Raw genomic sequence first — 17357 nt, forward strand, 5'->3', positions numbered from 1 at the left:
TAAAGTTTCTGTTTTTATTTGGATAATAAATGCATAATAATTTATCAAGTTCTAATATTTATGCAGGTGCTTCTAAAAAAGTTAATATTGTGATAATTTTTTTTTTTTTGTCCATTTCATTCATTGCACATGGAGTGAAATGATTCAAGCATTTATTTCTTGTCATTTTGATTATTATGGATTTCAAATGAATATCCAAAATTAAGTTTCTCAGAAAATCAGAATATTGTGAAGAAGTTCAATGTTCGGGCGGCATGGTGGTGCAGTTGGTAAAGCTGCTGCCTCTCTGCGAGAAGATAACCGGATCAAATCCGGGTCGGGGACCTTCTGGGTGGAGTTTGCATGTTCTCTCCGTGCATGCGTGGGTTTTCTTCGGGTACTCCAGTTTCCTCCCACAGACCAAAAACATGCATGTTAGACTGATTGGTAACTCTAAATTGTCTCTAGATGTGAGAGAGTGAATGGTTGTTTGTCTCGTTTGTCTCTCTGTGTCCCTGTGATGGACTGGAAACCTGTCCAGGGCGTCCCTCACCTCTAACACTATGACAATGTCAAAAGCGTCTTACCTGCTGAGAAAAAGAACGACTGTTGCTCAGCGGTCCAACGTCCTCTTTTCAGATTAAAGTAAAATTGGCATGTTGTTTAAAAATCAAGGTCCCAGAGTCTGGAGGACGAGTGGAGAGGTCCAGAATCCACGTTGCTTGAAGTCCAGTGTGAAGTTTCCACAGTCAGTGATGGTTTGGTGCCATGCCCTCTACTGGTGTTGGGTCCACTGGGTTTTCTGAAGTCCACAGTCAATGCAGCTTCCTTCTGCTGACAAGCTTTATGGAGATGCTGGTCTTATTTTCCAGCAGGACTTGGCTCCTGCTCACACTGACAAAAGCTGGCTCTGGAATATTCTTGTTTTCCGAGATGTCGAATTTTAGTTTTTCATAAGACGTAGTCATCAAACTAACAAGAAATAAAGGCTTGAAATATTTCACGCTGTCTGTAATTAATCTGCGTAATAAATTAATTTCATTTTCTAAAACTGATTGACCAAAAAAATTATAGATGCACCTGTAAGCATTTCCAACTCCAGTCCCAGTTCTAAATTAGTTTACAAATGTTTGACCAGGAGATGGCAGCATGCTCAACCTTTACAGCAAAGAAAAGTCATGAAGCATTAAAATCATGACCTGAGGATCATTGCAGGACCCAATTTATCATATTTTATTTGTATAATTCACAAACCAGTCAAATGTACATCTACTAGTTTTATGAATGAGACCAGTACAAGTCCTGTCATGTGTTCGTCTGATTCACATTTCTGTCCAACTGCTCTGAATGTCAAATGTCTCGTGACACAGTAACAGTTGTATTTGTGCAGAATGGTGCTTTTATCTGCAGCCTAACCTTCAGCAGCAAGAGTAGCTGTATTCATGTTGAGTAACTGGGCCCAGTGTGAAAACAGGTAGGAAAAGAAAAGGGAAAAATAAACTGATGACAACATAAGCACAGTTATCATCTGAGAACGAGTTTCTTATTCAGGGCTCCCACTCACTGCACTCATGGCTGATTCTTTTAGCTTAAAACAACCCACAGGGGGATAAAACTTTGTTTGTTCAGCGTGTCATGAACATGAGGCATTATATCAGGATGGCAGATTAAACTGTACTTTGTTTGGCACAGTTCATCCTGATGCACTTTGGCCTTTACTCATTTTTAATGCAGTAAATGTCATGCTTCTTGTTGGAAATTAATCTGTTTTGAATTTATTCCTCCCTGTTTGAATAAGGTGGTTTACTTCCAGAGAAGCTTTTCTAAGCTGCAGCTTATCCCCCTTTTACAGGTTGGACCTGAAAACTGTTCTTGACATGACAAGTTTCTTGCTTGGTCATGCTCTTTTGTGCACAACAGGAGTTACTACGTACAATATCAGATTAGAATCTGCTGTGGACAAAAAACAAAAAACATTCCAACACAAAGGCTGGAATCAGACTGAGGCATGCATAAGTGATTTATTATTTATCTAAGAGACACTATTTAACAAGCTCGAGTCAGGTCCTCTGGACGGATTTTTCGATGTTGAAACATTTTTTCTTTTATCCAGAAGACTTCTTCAGTCTGAGGAGTAGCAACAAATTCAGTTTTATCCACCTTATTCCTAGCCCCCATGCTGCCTTGTGTTAATTATGAGCTCAACTTCCGGCGTGGACCAGAACCGGCGTTTGTTAATGTGTGAACAGTACGAGCTAATGTAGTTTCTCCAAGCACTGTGCATTTAATTTAAACATGTAGGAACACCACCAGTCAGAGCTCAAACAAGACAATATAATCATACTACCTGCTGCAGGCGAGGGATGGATGACCTGAAGAAGTGGCTGCAGATTTAGAGTTGCATTAGGGCCCAAAAAAAATCAGACCGATCCCAGCCGATAGCCATAATTTCCAAACTTGACCTGATGAATTAACAGTAATTACAGGTCCAAACCCGACCCCCCCACAGACATTTTCAATTAAACTTTGACTGCTTATAGAGTTATTAACAGTCGGCGAACACGTGACTGAGTAAAAGGAGGCGTTTGTCCTTTCATGGCCGTCAAAGTGCATTAAATCCCTGCTTCTGCCTGCATTCGGCATTATTCAGACACAGACCCTGCTCTGACATGTCTGCAAGGATATTTTGGGATCTCACCTGTTTAGGTCGTCGGCCGCACGCATCCGCGGAGTGCAGCGGCTGAATGTCCATTTGGCCTTTAATAGTTTGCTGCCTGGCAGTAGTCCCATATGAAGCTTAATTGAACTTTTTTTTTTTACCCCTTTCCAAGGCCGGTCAGCACACGGTCAAATGGCCGCGTGCGGCTGGTGAATGTATGTCAAGTCAAGTTGCCATATAATTGGATCGTCAGCCATGCGCAATCAAAAGCCTGACACCGACCCACATTATGGCCCGGCCCTAATCCAGGTTGGGCTGGGCCGGGTTCGAGTTAGAAATGACAGCTCTATGCAGATTGCATATACTAGCATATATAGCTACTTCATTGATTTGGCTCTTCTGGCAGTGAAGCATTGAACCTGGATGCTCCGAGGCGTATTAGTTTCTACACAGTAATAGTCGGTCATGTTTTATTAAGAGGTGGGACAATTTTATTTACCTTAAAGCAGACATAGAGCCCAGCCAAAGCCCTAAAGTCCTCTATCACTGAGCTTCGGTTAATTGCAGAGAAAATCGTAATACAGAAGACAAACAAGTTCTATAATGATGTGCCATTCATACACTTGAAATCATACCTGATGTTCTTGTCACACTGTAAACTGTAACCATTTATGTGTACTGTTAAACTTTAGCTGGAAGTCATTATTTGTTGTTTTAATCTAGAAACTTGTGCTTTTTTTTTTTTACATAAGATATTTAAATGCTGCTTTGTTCATTTATCTTTTGATAAAATGCTTCAGCTATTTGATGAGTGTGCATCGTCTTTTAACTATTAAAAAAAAAACCTGATGAGTTTGTTAAACATCACATTTTAGTCAACTGAAAATACCTGATGCCTGAATTTTCGCCTGTGGCACTTTTCGTACAATTTATGAGCAGTGAGCCGCGACAGAAGGAAGCGCACTTCAATAACCTTTATTTAGTTTACAGATGTTTTCCATTTTAAAGACTGGAGGAGGAGGAAGAAGAAGAAGAAGAGGGAGCATTAGTTCTATTTACACTTGAGTTTGAAAATGTTTCTGTACAGATTTGAACCCTGATCAATATAAACAATATTCTTTAAGACCTAGTGCTGTTACAAAGCAATACCTTAGAATAAAACAAAAAAACCACAAAATAAAAGTATTAGATTAAATTATAAGCAAATGAAAGAACAGCACAGACGAAAGAATACAAACCCATCAGTTCCTTATTGGGGGTGGGGGTTCTGTTAAACACAAGACATCGTCAGTGAGCGACTGTGAACTGGCTAGAAGCTAACCGCATACACAATCAAGACTAAACACCAATATAATGTATATCACCAGGCTCTAAAATCATTAAGTTCTATATAAGATTCATATTAAACATATTCTACACGCGTTACCTTAGTTTTGGGACATTACTTCCATTGGAAACATACAAAATAAAAACCTTTTTATACATTTGCATTAATCTGATGAAAATATCGCAAGCCTCAGCTGTGCAAAACGGACCGATTAATGCAGAGTTAAAAAGAAAAAAAAAAAGCAAATTAAGACTTGACACAGAGGATTGTTTTCATTCCGAGTGGACTTGAGATCCTTCACCGATAGAAAAGGGAGCAGGACTGGCATGATCATGTTTAACGTAAGAAACAAAAGTGGCCGTTTCCTGTTTTTTAAATATTGTTGTTATAATATCACCCCGCTGGTGGAGCGATAATATGCATAGACTGTAAAAAAAACACAGTCATAAAGATGTGGACAACAAATATCCAAGGCAAGACCACTAATACTGCTCGTTTGTTTATTTGTTAGGCTTCATTTGGCTAAAATGAGATAAAAGACTGAAAGGAGCGGGAAGCGTTCTTCGGTCTACGTACAAAAAGAAATAGTCTTTCTTGCAACCTTTAAGGGCACGTTTAGAGGAGGGCAGTAAAAAGGTGTCTCTTCCGTGTGTTTTCTGGTCAGGCACGCTTCGTCTGCTGCACTGAGGCGTTTCACACAAACACATATGGTTGGGATGTGCAGACACTGTGAGGTTCTGACGAGCTTAGTGGTTAAAACTCTCCGGGACGTGTATGAAACAAGGCCACACGCAAACTTGGCCACTGCGTTGCAATAACACAATTACAAACTCACTGAGGATGGATTTAAAAAAAAAAAAAAAAAAAAAGCTGTGTGTGCTCATGTGTGCATATGGCAGAAGGTTTGAGGAAAACACAAACAGAAAAACACATGCATATCCAGTTCCTTCCTCTTATTTTCAGCATAACATCGAATCAAGTACAACAATCGGCTCTATTGTTAATCAATTTCCTGCTCCCTGATTCCTCGTCTCGGATTAGTCTGAGCCTGTTGTCCTATTTAAGTGTGAATGTGTGCATGAAGGGAAAGTGTTTTTTTTTTTAAAGAACTAAACAAAAATAAACCAGGACAGACGTGTACAGTATTTGTCTGAATGAACAGGCTTCAGGGCAGGGGACGAGCTCCTTGGGTCCATGACGCTGATGACAAACGAACAAGAAGAGCGGCAGGTTGGCAGCAGAGGTGTGTATTTACAGAATGACGCAGCAGTTACTCTCCCCAGTCTTCTCTCTGTTCCTTTGACCTGGACAAACACACAAACATCATCACCGACTAATACTGACCGTATGATCAAAAGGTTTGAGAAAGGTCGTTTGAGGACAGTTGAACAATGTTCTGCTCAAATAAACTAATCCAGTTAGAAAATGCAGCCATCGTTAATTTTCTGAATTGTTGTTTGTATAAAATAACAAATACTAGGGATGTGCGATATTATCGGCATGGTATTGGTATCGGCCGCTATTAGCGATAAAGTTAAATATCGGACATCGGCCATTCCATCAAAATAACTCACCGATATAAAAGGTGCTGTTTTTGTATGACAACCCAGTGACAAGGATGCCTGCAGCACCAGCACAACGTTATGACGTCACGTGCGCCACTGAGTTTAGATTTGTGAAAATTTACAAATTTGCACTGTTCAAGTGTTGTCATTGTGTTAGAGAGAGTAAATGTCATGAATATATTTGACATTAAACATAATCCAAGTTGAAGTGTTGCATCATTTTCAGCCCTCTTTTTGACATCTGCATTTGGTAGCAGGCCAAAGTGACAAAGACCATGCAGAATAATGTAGTAGTTTAATTCCACAGCAGAGAAAGCTATGTAGTCTCTGTAAGGAGGTCTAGGGGAAAAATATCAGTATTGGTATCGGTTATCGGCCAAATAAGTTTTAACATATTGGCATATCAGCCAAAAATCCAATATTCAATTCAATTCAATTCAAAAATACTTTATTAATCCCAGAGGGAAACTATTTGTTGTAGTAACTCGTTATCCTCATTTCATTAAGAGATGCTATTGATACTGATGACTGTAGTCAGGAAGGATCTCTTGTAAAGATCCATCTCACAGTGGATCCTAAATTGTGCATCCCTAATAAATATGCTTTGAAATGTTTCAGTTGGAGTTGTTTTAAGTCGGTAGTAATACACAATAAGCTGTTTTTTCCTCAAACTGAAGCTGTTTAAAGAGCTATTATCTACAACATGTAAGATACTAACATACAGTACTAGTTTGTTACCGTTCCATAGAACCTCATTTTAGATCATCTGAGTGATCGCTCAAACTTATCTAGTCTATTAGGTTTGGAGAAGGAAGTATTTTGATCTGAGCCATAATATTATGACCACTGACTCGCTACAACAAGACTGCAGATATTAACAGAGAAAAAATGAATTCTGAATTAAATCAAAGTAGAAAGAATGTTCCTGTAAGGACACTCAAACAACTGCCAACAAAACTTTGCCTCATAAAACAAAAACATTACACATTTTCTTAAAGCACTTGAGAAAATTAACAAGTTTTACATTATTACTTTCTTATTGTGAATTGTGCTTATTAAGCATTCACACTATTGTGATCCTGTTTATATTTATTATTCAGTTTTTTTTAACTGTTCTATACGTTTTTCAGCATCTTTCTCATTCCACAATTTTTGTGCTATTTCACCAATTCATAAATCAAAACGTTCAGCTTGTTCAGGAGAAGGGTGCCATGACTTTTGGTATTGGTGCAACTTTAGTTTTTTTGAAATATTTAGCCTTTTCTGCCACTTTTTCCCTCATAGAAAATGAAGTGAGCTCATTTTACATCCTTCAAATCTTTAGATCTGTTTACAACCTTTTACTGCTCCTTTTACATTTTGTTCTGCTTCAGCTTCTTTCAGCTTCCTTATAAATTTAAACTTTTTTTCAGTTACATTCAGCTATTTTCAGCTGTTTTGTGCTCCTTTCAGATTCTTTCAGACAATTACAACATTTTTTTGCTTCTTCTAACTTCTTTCTGCTAATTTCATGCTCCTTTCAGCTCATTTCTGCAAGTTTTGTCTTTTTCTGTTATTTCAGCTACTATTTAGCTGTTTTTGCTAATTTGAGCTTTTCTAGCTAATTCCCCATTTTTGGCACTTATTTCAACTTTTTTCAGTCTAATTCAACAAAAATGTGCTCTCTCCACTTCCTTCTGGTAATTTAGGTTTCTTTCTGCTTTTTAAAAGCTACTTTTCAGCTGTTCTTTTCTAATTTCAGGCTTTTTTTTAAAAGGTAAGTTCCACTTTTTTGTGCTCATTTCTGCTTCTTTCAGCCTAGTTGGGCACAATCGTGCTCCCTCCACTTCCCAGGTAATCCAAGCATCTTTCTGCCTTTTCAACTACTTTTCAGCTAATTATTTTTATTTATTTATTTAGCTAATTTCAGCTTTTTTAAAGCTAACTCACCAATTATGGGGTCTCATTTCTGCTTATTTAAACCTAATTGAATAAAAATGTGTTCTTTCTGCTTTCTTCTGCTAACTTGGGCTTGCTCTTCCATTTCAGCTACATTTCAGCATGTTTTTACAGAGATGCAGCTGTTTTTTAGCAAGTTCTTCAGCGATAAGCATTCACACTGCATTTTCACAGGACATGCAATTACTCTAGTTTTTGATGCGTTTAGTTTTTGTATTTTAAACAAATCTCTCCTTGCAAGTCTTCCAACAATGTTGCTCTGAAGTAAACTGAAAGTTTCTTCTTTTCTTCTTGGGGAGACACCTAAAGGAGACAATTATTTGCACTAGTGGCTGTTCCTAAAACAGAAGCCATGTGTGGAAATAAATAATGGCTGCTGGAAGCAGAGCAGTTAAAAGTTTTTCAGCCTGTGAAAAGACTTCTGAGAGGAAAAAAGAGAGACATAGAAAGCTGGTAACCTTGGGAATTTGGCTCAGGCAAATTCTCTCTGGCAACTAAATGCATCACTGTGGTCCTCCCCAGGGGCAGCTTGAGAGCTAGCATGGGAGAAATGAGAGCAGAGGAGAAAAAGATCATATTAAGTCTGTACAATGTCATCCAACATCAACATCATTTCACTCTTCAGTGGCTTTTCAGACACGTGTAGAAAATGAAACAGACTTGACAGGACTGTGTTCCACCGTACTGAAACAGAAGCACCCTCTGCTTGTCAAAATACACAACTGATGGGTTGTTTTGATGCAGAACATTAATCTCCTCAGGTCTGACAGTGTCTAAATGTACATAACACTAATCTGCATCTGATTCAGGGATTTAAACAATGCGACTTATTCACTAAGTGGCCGAAATGGGCTTCCTTCGCAGGGTGGCCTTAGAGATGGGCTTAGGAGCTCCGTCATCTGGGGGGGGATGCTCAGAGTAGAGCCGCTGCTCCTCCGCATCGAAATGATCAGTTGAGGTGGTTCCGGTATCTGATTAGGATTAGAGGTTTAGAGGTTTCCCAGGCACATTCCCCTGGTAGGAGGCCCCGGGTAAGATCCAGAAGTAGACTGAGGGATTGTGCATCTTCTCTGGCCTGAGAACGCCTCGGGGTTCCCCAGAATGAGCTGGAAAAATGTTGCTGGGGAGAGGAATGCCTGGGTTTCTCTCCTGGACCTGTTGCCTCCACGACCCAATTACGGGTAAGCAGAAGTGGATGGATGGATGGATGGATGGATGGATGGATGGATGGATGGACTTATTCACTGTTGTTTTTGTTTTTGACTGATAAATGTGGAAAACAAACAACAAAAAATCTGAAAATCTGAATAAATTTTTAAAATAACACAATACAGAACACATCTATATTGTCTTCTATTAACAAATGTGCACAGTGTTACAAAAGCCCCAAAAAATGCTGCGACTCAAAGCTATGTATACACAAGCCATAACATTATGACCACTGCCAGGGAATGTGCGAAGCCATGTTCATCTTGTTCTACTTCACCTTTGCGTTCACATACATTTTATTGACACTTGTCACCTGCCATTTTGCAGACCGTTCATATCCTCCACATCATAGCAGCACTACCTTACATTTGCAGCCCTCAGCTGGATAGCAAAGGGATAAAGATTATTGGTTTACTAACAGCTTTATGAACCTGACAAAGAGGATCTCCAACACCTCAGGTACCAACATGATGGTGTTCTATCAAATTAATAGATAAGAGTCTTTAGGTAGCGCTGTGGAGGCAAGTCCAAACCACAGAGACCCAATCCTACATTCCTCAAAACAACCCCTGAGCCCTGCTTGCACAAAATAAAATGACAGCACACAGTGGATTAGTGGTTAGCACTATTGCCTGACAGCAAAAAGATCCTGGGTTCAACCTTTCATTTGGACCTGCAGTCTTTCTACGTAGTTTCATGTTCTCCTTGTCGTTTGCATGGGTTTCCTCCAGGTGCTCCAGTTTGCTCCCACAGTTCAAAAACATGCATGTTAGGCTGCCTTCAGGTCCAGGCCTCTCAGGTGGGATTTGTCTAGTTAAGTAAAGGTTAATAATGCTAAAAAGTAAATTAAACGTAAAACTCTGTTCCTACTCTTCTACTTCCAGAAAACCTTAGATAACATAAACCAGCAACTGTTTACACGGTCATATGTGTTCATCAGAGATATTTCAAACTCAGATATTATAGTCACAACCAAGACACAAACAGAACATCTAGAAAACATTTTCAGCCTTTAAAAAACATTCATAAACCCCTGTACTTTGTTCTTTATCTGAATTCTGAGAGGTTTTTCAATTTGTTGCCTCCTCCGTTAAAAAGAAAAAATAAACATTTTATACCTTTACCACTGTAATACCCCATTAGCATTGAAATAATTGTGATGAGGCATTGTTCTGCAGCTTGGCCTTTTTTAATGCTGCAGACCTCTTTCTTGTCTTTCCCAGAATACAGAAAATCATTTCAATAAACTCGCAGCAGTTTAAGAGTTGATTTTCATTCATTACACAACCCAAAACAGTCCAATTAGCTTATCCTTCACGACAGCAGAGGTGATCAGCAGCATTAGTATGGGTTGTTAACTGTTTTAATTAATGACTCAGGACAAGTCCATCCAACTGCATCACTAAGGGTCAATCTTAAATCAGCCGCACAAGATATTCGGAGAAAAAAAAGCCTTTGTCTATTTCTTGCTTAGTGTTGAAACTTGTGAATTTTACTTATTGGAGTTCCATGTTTCAGCCTCCTGTACCTCAACCATGTCTTTGACCATCTGACATCCTGTACTGCTAGAAACTACAAGCAGGCTGCAGTTACTGGATTTACTAGAACTAGACTTTATTGAGTTCCTGATAACTGCTAGTTTAAACCGTCTCTTGCCGTTTTCTTCACATGAAAACGGGAGATTTTAGAGAAGGCTGTGCAGAGAATTCAGTCCCAGTCGTTCATACACCTACTTCAAATTGCTGCACATTTCCTAGACCCTTCAACAGAATTACAACAAGGGGAAAATTTCCAGAAGAAGTTTGGAATAAAACCGGAGACAAACACAAATGCCTTTAGCTCATGGAAAATTTCAGCCAGTTCATGAGGGAAACAGCTTCTGACAGTTAAACCTCTGTACTGGTTCATTTTACCTCCGACGTTACCTGAAGCTAATAGTAATGAACACATTTTTGTCTTTGCATTGCGTTGTAGAACTACAAGGACTTTTTTTGGGCTTAACCCTAACAAGATTTTATGTCTTCACCGATACAGGTTAGGCTAACAATAACGTAATTATCTGATGGATGGCACTAATGCGATGACTGTAAATGTGTTGTGGACAGTCATAACATGATTACCCACCAAAAAGAGTGAAATCAAAATTAGATTAGGCAGATAAAAAAAAGCTAAAAGCTATAACTGGGGTGAGTCCCCCCACTAAAGAGAGCTTCCTTTTATTCTTCACTTAAGCAGCCCCCCTTTTTCTCTGTTGCTTCTTTGTCCATCCTGACGTCTACACCAAAGCCCGTCTTCCCACATTTTCCTGACCAGCTTCTTTCGCCTCTTTTTCTCTGTTTCCTCTCTCCTCCCTTCCTCCGTCAAAGCAGGCTTGTCCAGAGCACTGAGGTGCCTCTGTTCTGCAGCTCAGGGAAAAAGATGAGAACTCTCCCGCAGCACACTGCTGTGACTTTGCGCGCACGTCCGTGAGCACGCATGTATTTTGTCTGGGCGGTGTAGTTCTGGTGTTTTCTCACCTCCTAGTGTTACGTTGCCGTGTAGAAAACGTCCCTGGTAGATGAGCCTCAGGATGTTAGGGCTGCTGACCTGCTCCTCTTCGCCGTCTGACAGAAATGGAAAGAAACAGACAAAAGGAAAAGGTTGAGAAGAAACTCTTAAGCAGGAAGATGAAAGAAAAGTTCTGAATATTTTTCATTCTGGCTCATTTCACATTAGGCTTTCTCCTAAATCTTTGTTTTTTCTTAGTTTTTCAATTACCGTATTTTGTGGCCTATAAGTTGCATATTTTTGCGACTTATAGGCCGAAGCGATGCATTTATGGATTTTTCCCATATTATAAACCAATTTTTGGCTGAGATATGACCGTTTTCATTCATTCTGACTGAAAAAACAAATTAACACTACCATTTTCAGCCACTAAATGGCAGCAGAGTAGTAGTAGCTGTATGACATGCCGCTGTATCATGTAATAGGTAAATGTGGCTATAATTACAACTTCAAAAAAGTTCAAGATATAAACAACTAGACTTTATTTATTATACTTTATTGTTTTTGTCTTGAACTTTTTTGAATCTACCATGTCCTGGATGACTGAGAATCTTCACCAGCTATTAATGACACAATAGGCTTGCCATAGCCTTCCACCTTCGTTCTGCTCGCTGCTTGGAGCAAGTTAAACCAGCTGCACCACTCCAGCGAAATGAAGCTAATTTGACCATTAAAGTGCATTTATTATGTAAAAGTTCAACTGAGACACACCTTTGCTATAATTTCGAGCAAACAAATAATTGTTTTAGGTGCTTTTCTTGTTAAATTTCGAAGAAACAAGCAGCGTTCCTCTTTTTATTTTTTCCTCTCTCTGCGCGTTCCCAGAGCACCGAGGCAGCGAATGCAGCTGATTTGACCGTTGAAGTGCATTTATGAAGCAAACGTTAGACTGAGACACACATTTACTATAATTCTGAGCAAACAAATAATTGTTTTTAAGTGTTAATCTTGTTAAATTCTAGTTAAAGTCCTCCTGTGCACGCTCCCGCGGCCGCCATGTGGCAGCCCATCGATTTTTGGCACAACACCGGCCCACATTTCCGGATTCGGCCCATATTTCCGGGTTGTCAGCGGTGACACGTAACAAATGCGACGCGTCAGCAGTAATGCATAACAGATGCGACGTATACGGCGAAGCGACATATTTATGAATTTTTCCACTTTTTTAGATGTATTTGGACTGATGCGACTTATAGGGCGGAGCAACGGGTAGAGCGGAAAATACGGTATTTCTCTTCCCCACCCCCACCCCCAACACATAAATGTCATCCCATAATCTGGGAACATACGATATAAAGTGTGCTGGCTAATGCATTAAATTTAGGAACCGTTCACATCTTTGAAATTGAACTGACTACAAAACCTACAATAGTTGAACATCACCACCTTTTGTTCCCGGACTCTAAATGAGGTTTTCAGGAGTCTGAGAACAAAGTGACAATAACGGAGTTCAGCACAACTAAAGTGATGAAAATTTGTTCAATTTAAAATACTATTTCACCATTATGAAACAAAGTGGGCCCCCGCATGGAAATAAAACCAAACCTCAGACCCCACTGAAGATTATGTGGTAGATTTACCGGTAGGATGTTTTTGTATTTTTATATAAAGAATAGACTTTTTGGGCTTTGTCATATATACAGACGGACTTGAGAAATAGTGTTAGCAAAATAAATGCATAAGATGTGGACTGGGACAAAAAGTGAAAGGCATTAAATAGGAAAAAAAAGGAGAAAACTGTGAGGCAGCAGTCTGGCCACCAGATGTTTGCCTCCAGTTAAGTCGAGGGTGTTGTTACGGAGTTCCTGCTCTGGTTCTCATGAAGCTTAGATCTGTTGTCTGGGAGGAACGCAGGGTGGGTCCAAAACTGACAGGGCTGAACAGAAAACTCCTGTCGTCGAGGAAAATCCAACCTCACTTGTGTAATTTGCATTTTTCTCTTTGACCGTGAACTTCACTGGAACTGCACCAGATTCACACACCCTTAGGAAAACTTTATAGTTGTTTAAGTTTTGAAGATCAAGAGTATCAGATAGGAATTATTCTCTGGTGGTTGTATTGCTCAGATCCCACATTCCTTTATGCAATGATAATCAGGCGTGTGCACAGGTTGCCCAACTCCAAAGATCTAAGCTTTTCTACACTGCTTCACAAAGCTTCATATGGAAGCAGATCGCGGTTATTCAAATTACCTGCTTCATTGCAAAGTACCACAGAAAAACTGCAGCTTCAAAAGCTTAAAAATGTAGCGAATGTGGCATACAAATGAGTGTTACAGACTCATCGTTACAAATGTGCAAACTTAAAAGCTAATAAATAACACTTTCAGATAACAGTTGGATACAGTCAGTGGAGAATGGGAACTTCACCATTAAACACTTGAGAATACGTCAAGGATTATTACAGTAATTACATGAGAACTGTTAAAAGCATTATGTAATGGCCCAACAAACTAAAGTGACTGGTTTCTGTGCACTTTACTGAACTCAGAGCGCGAACGGTTTTAAAATATGTGGAATAGGTCATGAGTTTTCTATTGTGTACAGTCAGTCTATTGCTTTAGTTTTTTTTGTTACTTGGGGTAAAAAACAACAAAAAAAAACAACAAAAAAAAACAGCCTGCTGCAGCTAAAAGCAGCGTTATGACAGAGCAGGAAATGTGCAGACAGCTTAATTACAAACTATAAAGCTCTATCATACAATCTGAATATTAAGGATTATTTTTGTAATCAAATAAAAGCTAGACAGAAATAACAGATGTTTTAATGCAACACTATAGTTGTGTCACAGATTTAGGTAATCCAAGATGTGTGAAAATCGATTTTAATCCTACAGCTCTCATTTCTTTAAAATCTGCCTCTAAGCAACAGATTTTCTTATAAAGTCTGTGGCTGGCAGCACGACAGCTCAGTGGTTATCACTGTTGCCTCACAGCAAGAAGATCCTGGGTTCAATCCCCGGTTTGGACCTGGAGTCTGTCTGCATGGAGTTGGCATGTTCTCCTCGTGTTTGTGTGGCTTTTCCCTGGGTGCTCCAGTTTGCTCCCATAGATAAATAAAAAAATATATTTATTTTTAATGAAGTGGGCTGGATTTTTTTTTTTTTGGGGGGGGGGGGGGGGGGGGGGGGGGGTTCTGGGTTTGGGTTCTGTTTATTGCATTTATGATTCAATGCAATAAAATAAACAACTTTAAAAGGTAACAGATCATTGTAAAACTTGGTTTATTTACATCATGACTTGAATCGCTGGATGTCCGGTCCCCAAGCTGTTGGCTTTCAGAAACCGTGGTCCACTGAGCAGTTTTGTTGAATAGTCCTGGTCTAAAACCGTGCTGCCTTCAGGCCAGGGCTTCCTTGGAAAACAGATCTGTGTTCTCAATGGATTTGACTGGTTAAATAAAGATGAATAAAATCCATTCATCATCCAACATCTTTAACCACTTCTTCCTTTCTGGTTCACGGAGGTCACTGGTGCCAATGTTCATCACTGTGCAACAGGCGGGTGTTGATAAAATAATATAAATAAATATTAAATTGAACAAGTTTGTGTCCAAAACTTTTTCTTGAACTTTGGCTTCTTTTTTGGTGATTCAATTCCTCAGGTTTTAGAGGATTTTTGCTTCTTTATTAAGCCACTTAAAACTGAACTCTGAATTATTTAGGCATAAAACGGCGCTGAAGAGACACCCTTAAGAAACTACTTTATAATGACTTGTGTTGTAAAGGCTTTGACTACTAGAAGCTTGATGCAATGACATAATTTGTAAATGACTCTTTACTTTGAAAAAATGCTGAAAATATTACAATTTTCAGACAAAACTATTTGCATTTCTGCATCGGTTATGACATTTGTTAGCATGGTAAGCAATATTCCCTTAAAATTAAGACAACCAGACAAGTGTAGATGCATAATTATTTAGTTCATCTACTGTATGAGCCAGATATTCAGCAAATATATCTTTCTCTTCACCTCAGGATTCAAAATCCTTCTCTGTGTCTTGGCCTTTTTTGTAGTGTCAAGATAAATGGAAACAAATTGTCTCTTTGTGACTGTATTTAAAACAAATTATTGACTAAGTTTGCTGTAGTTTCTTTAACCGAGTTGCATTTACATAACTGAATGATTCATATAGGTGAATATACAGTAGGTGCACTGAAAGCACTGGAAAGTAGCGGCCAAGACCACTTGAGAAATTATGAGAATATTTGGTCCGTTTGAAACAGAAGTATGGAGCACCTATGTAAGGCACAAAACTGTTCTGTAAAATATGGAGATCCAATCAAATGTACGACTCCAGGTCGATCCTATTTGGAGGTGAAGGACTTTGGCATTACTTTCAAACCTACTCTGCAGCAGCAGAGCTGTGAGACTTCACCATCTACCACCACTCTCTGCCATAATCCAGAGCTACTCACCCAGTGGCCAGGTGTCATAGACATGTTTGGCGATGTCTGCTGCCGAGTCGTTGGGAGAGAAGAGGAACTCTTTCGTCTTTCCACTGACTAAAATAAGTCGTAGGTTTATCTGCAAAGCACCACATAAGACAAAGAACACATAAGTACTGTGTGTGGAAAATGGTAAGCAAAGTTATTTTATAAGAAACAGGAGAAAAGATACAAAGTTCCTATGGAGCATCCAGTTCAACCATCTGTCGCTCCAACTTAGTTTTCTCTCAACTGGATTTATTTTGCCTCTGGATTCTAGTTTTGTGCCTCACTGGCAGCTTGCCAGGCTCTCTTCTTTAAATATAAGCAGAACCGTGGGCTTACACCTTTTTTTAATTCATTTTATTATTTTTTTTAACCTAAATTACTGTTTAATCATACGGCCGTAAGGCAAAACTTTAAATTCAAATATACACACACACAAAAAAAACAAAGAAGACAACTTCTCTGGTTACAAAGCACACATTGTCCACCTACATCCTGGTGTTTCTGTGGATGATATGTTGACAACCACCACCTACATAAACAACTTTGCAGACCCCTCACGTCTTCCACATATGGCAACGGCACACCCACACGTTTGCAGCCCCACTTTAGCAAGAGAGCAATAAAATCATGGGAGTAAAACTGCTTAGAGTCAAAGAGCACGACGGAAAGTCTGGGGTGTTCGCCCAGCCTAAAGACTGCCTAGAAACCAAACGGCTGGGATGTTTTGTCAACTGAAGCAATTCTAATCCACATGAACCCCTAACTGAAAACAAACGGGGTCCAACATCCCAGTCCCAGCTGCTTCAGGACTCTCTCACATGTTTTCTGTTCATGTCCTGGCCGGTCCGAGCTGTTTTTGTAGCAAGATCTTAGGAGTGGTCATAATGTCATGGCTTATCGATATATGCAAAAGATCATGTTTTCCGAGTGAGCAGCATCAATGCTCTCTCAGTTAGCTGCAAACAAGATGCAAAATATACTTTTTTTTTTTTTTTAACTCGCATTGAATTTAAAACTAGGATTTGGTATTTTATTTTATGCATTTTTAGGGTCGTTTCCTGAGCTGGTGTAAGGTATTTAAACAAGTGCACAGGCATTAGTCAGACTCTAAAAAAAAAGAGAGGGACAAAGAGCACCTCTGCAGCATCAAAACAACCCAACTCATGTCTCACTGCCCACAAACAAAGATTTAGTTCATGTGGAGTTCTGAAGGTTGTTGCAACGTGAACTCTGCCACAAATAACTTATTCTAGCAGGCAGTGGTGACAAAAAGTCTCATAAAAATGACTAATAACGTGACATTTGTGTTCCCATGGGGCAAGTTACACTGAAAGGTCAGAGGTCAGACTCATATACAGAGAGGCCCCTTGAAAATGGGTGAAGTGGGAGTTTTGAAAGGACACCAGAATCAGTTTTTTGCAGTTGATAAGATTTTGAGAAAAGGAAATTATTTTAAAAAAAAAGAGAATCTGCACAGCAATTAAGCTGCCTTGTATCAAGAAGCAGATCTAAGTTCCTGTGTTATCTGGCAGGATTTGCGTTTTAGTCAAAGTGTCCTTACGAGCTGCAGCAGCAAGCCGTGGTGTGCCTCTGCTTGCTGTATTTGCGTGGCTGGCCTGGGGGTGCACACATGACACATGGCAAAACCACGTGCGTCACTGTTGCTAGTGTGTCTCGGCTGCTCCCCCCCCCCCCCCCC

The 17357-nt window shown here is 39.5% G+C and overlaps 1 protein-coding gene across 1 annotated transcript in view; it reads right to left on the reverse strand.

The window, feature by feature from the left end:
* Positions 1-5057: 5057 nt before the first annotated feature.
* ubl3a (ubiquitin-like 3a) overlaps positions 5058-17357 on the reverse strand; it is a 51751-nt gene continuing 39451 nt past the window's right edge. Inside the window, exons 2-5 of the mRNA XM_037687945.1 lie at positions 15641-15749; positions 11194-11280; positions 7927-8004; positions 5058-5269 (exon numbers count right to left, since the gene is read on the reverse strand). Of these exons, the coding sequence (XP_037543873.1) occupies positions 5217-5269; positions 7927-8004; positions 11194-11280; positions 15641-15749 (327 nt within the window). The 3' untranslated portion in view covers positions 5058-5216. The remainder of the gene's footprint in view (positions 5270-7926; positions 8005-11193; positions 11281-15640; positions 15750-17357) is intronic.

Source organism: Nematolebias whitei, chromosome 14, assembly GCF_014905685.2.
Source record: "Nematolebias whitei isolate Nwh7 chromosome 14, NemWhi1, whole genome shotgun sequence".
Lineage (NCBI taxonomy): Eukaryota > Metazoa > Chordata > Actinopteri > Cyprinodontiformes > Rivulidae > Nematolebias > Nematolebias whitei.